This window comes from Pygoscelis adeliae, unplaced genomic scaffold, assembly GCF_000699105.1.
Source record: "Pygoscelis adeliae isolate BGI_AS28 unplaced genomic scaffold, ASM69910v1 Scaffold380, whole genome shotgun sequence".
NCBI lineage: Eukaryota > Metazoa > Chordata > Aves > Sphenisciformes > Spheniscidae > Pygoscelis > Pygoscelis adeliae.
This window is the reverse complement of record NW_008823912.1, coordinates 269283-275676: the sequence shown is the minus strand read 5'-3', so window position 1 is coordinate 275676 and position 6394 is coordinate 269283. Positions and strand designations below refer to the sequence as shown.

Genomic DNA, 6394 nt, shown 5'->3' with positions numbered 1-6394 from the left:
TAAAATCTCCTGAATGTTTATAACCATTAATTTATTTTTTTACCTCCCTTAGGATATCAGTACAATGCTTTTATTATTATTATTATTATTATTATTATTATTATTATTATTATTATTTAATTTTTTTAAAACTTATATGAAATCAAAAAATGCCATATGCTGTGGAAAATCTCACTCCAAACTATTAGCATTAGGCATAATGCCAGAGGCATGCAATTTATATTTGACTGGAAAACAATTGCCTTGGCAGAGGAATGCCAGTATCTCTTTTCTAAGGAAATTCTGTGTTGAGAGATAATGCAGGGAGAAACCAAAGTGCCGTGCCAGATACTCAGAGGAGAACTTCTGTTCATCTTTGTTACAAGGCACTGTTATTTAGGCAACACTGAGAAATGGTCTAAATCATGAAATAGTTCATGCAGCCTCCAGAATAAGGAGACATTTAGTCCTTGCTTGGGCTCTGACATCTGCACTACCTCTTTTTGAAATTAAGTACATAAATATATTCAGACAATTCTAGTGAATCACCAAAAGGTAACATTGAAAAAGTGAGAGATCAGACACAGATATTTTTTTCCTAGCAACTTTCCAGGCTTTAGCCTAAAGCTAAACAGGACCCCAAAATACGTTCATTCAGTTAATATTGCCTTGTGGCTCACTGATTCTTGAAAAAATTGATGTTTATACAGTGAATCTTTAATTAGGCTTGCTGATTAAAAATGCTTGCAACTAAAATAATAAATTATAACTGGCAGGTAGGTATCATTCTTGTATTAACAAAGGTAAAATGAAATAAACTTTAAAAACCTTGTTAGCTACTAATTGCCAACTTCAATTCTTTTGAAGCACGAGCTTTGTTAAGAGCTGGACTTTTTGTTAAAAAGCTTTGTCAGGTGATTATTTTCCTCACTGCCGAAGAAGTGCACAGCTTTGGTAAGTTTGAAGTTCATCTCAGACCTTGCACTATTGGGGAGATTGAAGTACATGCAGTTTAGGGGCCTCCAGCTTTATAAGCATCTTTCAACTTAAATTAATTTTTTAAAACTGTAATTCTGTGCAAGGGATATATAGATCCCCCTTCCTGTATTAAACTCTATGAGGGAAATACGAGGCTGTGCTTGGATCTAGGGACTGTCTGCTCCCAACTCATTGAGAAATTTTTCACCAGATGAGTCCAATATGTTACTATCATAAATTATTAAAAATCATTATGTTAACTGAACATAAGTAACTCAGTGTTCAAATGAAATATAATTCAGGTGTGCTCGAAAACAGTAACTGAATAGGATTTTATTAATCTGTGGCTACTAAACTGCTCTCTTGATTTACTGTGCTGTCTGCATGCCTCTGACCACTCTTCAAGTACTAAACGCATTGTGGCAAGCTGGATGGAATGAAGGAACCTTCATGGAATTTGCATTTAAAGTAAAGCCTCTTTTTTCCCCAAAATGTTTTTCTTTCCCTTAAAGCACAAAGAACCAGCTGCGCTACATGTAAGGATAATTTCTAAGACTTCTTTCCGTATTTACAATATAGATGTTTTGTTGGTTTTTTTTAAGTATTACTTAAAAAAAAAAAAAAGCCCCTGCAGGGTTACAAATGTGTAGGTTTCATTTCCTAACACACACAAAAATGACAGATATGATTTCCTTTAGACATCTCCAAAATTTAGAACACAAAAGATGTTGGTAAGAATGGAGGCAGGAGAAGGACTTGAAAAGGCAAACATGAAGGTTAGTAGTGAACTACTATCACAATTAGTTGCAGATCTCATATTTGTGCCTTTGAAACATGGTTTTAGTCTGTGTCCCAGTTAACAATTCAGACAGTTCTCAGCCAATAAGAACTTCTTGTGACTTATCTTCAGCAAGTAAGAATTATACAAGCTGCAATGATAGTCTATGCTAAATTAAATTGAGTTTCATAATACATCATTTCTCCATTGACTTGTTATTTGTGCATACAATATTGTATTCTTACTTTGCACCAGTAACCTTGAGAATGAAGTGTTTCCTACTATTGCTTCAATAGTATTTTATTTGGCTTGTGGTATTCCTAACACTTTACAAAGTGTCTCTTATTGCTGTTGTGTGCACATGAAATTTTCTTTTTCTTTGCTATCATTTTATTAAATATACTGGAGTATTCGGTCATGGAAATACTTTGTGAAATTCCATCTATTATACTACTGGAATATGACCTGATTTATTATAAGAAGATCAGAGCATAGCTCAAGTGCTCAGTGCATTATCCTAAATGAAGCTTTGTCTCTGAGGGCTGCCATTGCCTTCAACTTTACCGGTATGTTTTAGCCATTGATTTCCCTTTAGAACACAAATGCCGTAATAATACTGTTCGGTAAATGTTTCTTCAGTATTGAATAACTGCTTCTTCTGTCAAGGGGATGTCAAATTCTGTTCCCAACCTGTCTGTCATGTGTTATTTCCTTTACATCTATCAGCAGAGATGAGCTAAATAAGTTTGGTAACTCAGTTTTGGAGGAAGTGCAGGTTGCAAATCCAGTTGAAAGGAAAAAAAGTAACTTTTCAAAGCTTGCTTGTTTACATATCTTTGATTGCAGTGGTTCCCAACCCTTTCAGAGGAAGCCTCACTGCTGTGGAAGCCATTCTTTCTCTTTAAGTAATGCACGCTGCTCATGCCTCCCCCTGTGCTTGCACACCCTACTCTATCCTGACACCTTTGCTCTTTCCTCTGCACTTCATCCCTTCAAAGCCACAGGTAGCTCCTTTCGCACCTTCTGGAGCACAGTTTGTCCCAAAGCAACCTGACGGTGGGGAGGGACAGAGAAAAATCAAATATTGAGGCTGAAGGGGGCAGTGGGCTGGTAACCAGTGGGCTGTCTAGGTGAGACTGAAGGAAGCTCCTAGAAGCGCTGGAAAGATGCTCAGGTGAAAGTGGCTTTGATTTGAAGGTAAGGGGATGGCAGAGGTTAGCCAGAGGTTGAACAGGAGATATCTCTCAGCAGTGGGTGTCACAGTTTATCATTTTACAAATGTTTTATTTTTAAAATTACTTGGTTTTATCTTTTCTGCCTTTTTTCGTGTGTTACAGGAAGAGACAATTACTAATCATTGGGGCACTTTACCAGCATAAGATCATAAAATATCTGCATGATGCATGATATGTATTCCTGTAATTTAATCATCTAGAGTGTTTATTCAGGGTGTAAATGCTGGAAACAATGATGTTTCTGAGCTGATTTATGAGGTAATGCACTTTGTAATCAAACCTTCTATGTGCTGTTTCTAAAAAATCAAGTGTTATAAAATTGCTGGTAGTCAGAAAAAAAACATTGATAACGGGCTTGAATTCTCTGTACAGCTGCAGACTAGAATCAGTAGGAAATAGAGTGATACAGAAGCAGTGGCCACTATATTGTGAAGATTAGTAAAGGAGTTGTTGAGTGCCTGAGAAACAGGTACGCTCATTGCAATGAGTATGATTTTGTGTTGAGAATTATGTAGTTCCAAGTTTACATTTTAGACAATATTTTAATAGTAAAAGCTCTCGTCACGGATCATGAAAAATTGCCTCTAACCAGCTTTCCCAGAGGAAACTCTGTGTCTAACCTTTCTGTGGGAACCAGTGAAGTTATTTTGGTAGGAGATGGGTGTCAGGAGAGTATTGGTTGTATATTTTATTTTATCTATTTGCAATTTAGCATGTAGGGGAAAAAAAGGAAGTTATTGACAGGTAGATTCACCAAGTATCAACAGGTAGTGGGAGGCAATATTTATAGTTTGAGGACTGTCTCTCTGAAGGCCAAGGGCTCTGTTTGCTGTGACAGCCCTCAAGACATAGGACAGAGAACTATGGCTCCTGCCTTTTATGAATAATATCACCCGACATATTAAGCATGCTAGAGTTAATGGCAGTGGTGTTTGAAATGTTGGTGTTTTTTTAAAGGGTTTTAAAAAAAAGGATTTTAAGAAAGGATTTAAAGGGTTTTTCAATAAAGAAGTTGGTATTCATGTGAAGCTTCATACTTCTAAGATTGCTAAATTATTATCTTAGCAAAATTACGGGTTATTTTAGGTCATGAGCTATATATACAATAAGCTATGATGCTGGGAAGCCTAGTTGTTCTTGACTTTTCTTCTACGTGGTAATACAAATATGTCTGAAATAAGTAAATAAATGCATAATACATAAAAACAACAAAAAGAAGAAAATGGAGTAATTCTGAGTTGTGGAAATGACCTGGATTAGGTAGGATTTAGATCAAACAGTAGCTAAAAAAGAACCAAAGAGGAATTGTCACTGACTGTGGAACCAAAGTTGCCCAAACCCAAACTTTGCAGCATTCTTATTAATAAGGCAGAACATAACATAAGTGAATACACTTTGGACTGCAGTAGGAGTTACTGACCTGACATAATCAGGGCCTGAGAAAGGAGAACACTGTGCAGTACTTCAGTTTATATTGTAAAGATACATAAGTTTATAGTTCCAGAAGGCTAAAAAGTCCTCAGAATACTTTGCTAAGGTGAGTAAAGCCTTTTTCCCACTTCAGCTTACTCAGCACGTGGAAAGAGAGTTCATAAAAATTACAAGGAAATGTACTTCATTGCACAATGACTGTCCCACCAGAGAGAAAAGTCTTCAAGACTGTAATAGTGACCTTGTTTGTTATGAGCACTTTGAAAGCAGAATTACAGATATAGATCTTTATTGGATCTTGGTGCACTTGTAAAGCTGATAAGGAAGGAATGATGATGGGTCCCTTTTAAATTCCTGCATTGTAACCTAGCCAACCTAGGCTAGCTCTGCTAGAAATTAGTCTAGAGCACAGGCTGTGAACCAGGCAGAGCTCAGTAAATACAGAACATTAACCTCGTATGTGTGCATGTGCTTGGGTTTAATAAAACTGCATCCAGGGCAGCAAAACAAATTAAGAGGCTTAATTAAGAGAGCAAGAGGTTTTATTATTATTATTAGGACTTACATTTTTGTACTATGTGAGGTATAGTTTTGTAATTTTATTTTAAACTTAGGCTAATGGGGAAAATTTTGTGTTGGAGCTTTGAGTACTCTATTTATACAAATAATTGTAAGCACATAATTAACACAGAATAGCAATAAAATGCTTGATGGAGACGATTTTGTTACAGGTTTCATTTCTCCAGCCATTGAATGAAATCACAGTTTTGCCCAGGAAGTGTTTCCTGGAAATGTTATTGGCTGATGCATGAGTATTTCCATTGCAGAACCAGCAGCAGGATACTGTTGTTATCCTCTGATAACAGCCTGTTCCAGTGGCTTTATCTCAGAAATAAATGAATGCATAAGTGTGCATTGGGATGAATACGCCTTAGGTAAAGGCCAGGCAAAGTAATAATCACAGGATTTGGTGTGACATTTTGCCAGCACTCACACATATTCCTGACTTTTCTAACATTTGGGGTTTTTTCAACTCATAAATACTTCTGCAAAGTATGCACACTCTTAAATGACACTGGCTTCCTTGGAGAGATTATGTATGTTAATAAAATGTGAGACAAAAGGTATTGACACATGATGGTTTTTAATTAGAGGAGAAAAGAAAAAAAAACAACAGTCTTTTAGAAGAGAGAGGATATTCTGAAGAGCAACACTTAATTGTCTCCACTTCTGTTACTTTCCAGTATACTCTTACTTTTGGAAAAAAAAAAATAAAACAAAACCACAAAAAAAGAAATTTACACTTGCAATAAGGAAAGTAAGTTTGAATGCCCTATGGAAGGGAAAAGGTTGTGGGACCATAAGCATTCCTTTGATTATACTCAATGAAACCGGGTTGTGTACTTTATAAGAACCAGGAACAACTTACAACACCTTACACTTCCTAATCCTGCTGCAACTTTGATCATTTCTCTTTTTAAGCAATCACTATAGCTGCACCTAACAAAGAGAAGTGCAATTGCTGAGCTCAGACAAATAACTTTTGTTTTGCGATATCTTTTTCATTCTAATGAAATCTTTCTCTCCATTTTAGACAAATATCACTTGCTGTGTCATAGCACATGGATTTCAGGACCGCCTGTGAAGAGGTAGGATCAGATATTTTTCTTCTCAAACAATAGTAGAATCAAAATCAATGAACTTTTAATCCTTTTTATATGCAAAATCCCCTTTTTACCCTTTTTTCAGAAATGAGAGGAATTATACAATTGGATATAAGTTATTCAGCTGATCGCTTTACAGTGGCAGACAGACTTTGTAGTAGAAGATGAAAGAATTTGTGCAGGTGTATTCATCACTAGCCCTCACCTCTGTCCATTCCAATTTACCTCTTTAGGCACAATGTAGGTGCAGGTAGCTATGTTTTGTGTGAGCTTTGCTTTTAGTGAAGTGTTTATATCTGAAAGCCTGTACATGAAGAAAAACATCACTG

At 36.1% G+C, this 6394-nt stretch overlaps 1 protein-coding gene across 1 annotated transcript in view; it reads left to right on the top strand.

Annotated features, from left to right (window-relative positions):
- Positions 1 to 5992: 5992 nt before the first annotated feature.
- The window catches only part of SNTG1 (syntrophin, gamma 1), a 168313-nt gene continuing 167911 nt past the window's right edge, over positions 5993 to 6394 (top strand). The window contains exon 1 of the mRNA XM_009335222.1: positions 5993 to 6050. Within this exon, the coding sequence (XP_009333497.1) occupies positions 6024 to 6050 (27 nt within the window). The 5' untranslated portion in view covers positions 5993 to 6023. The remainder of the gene's footprint in view (positions 6051 to 6394) is intronic.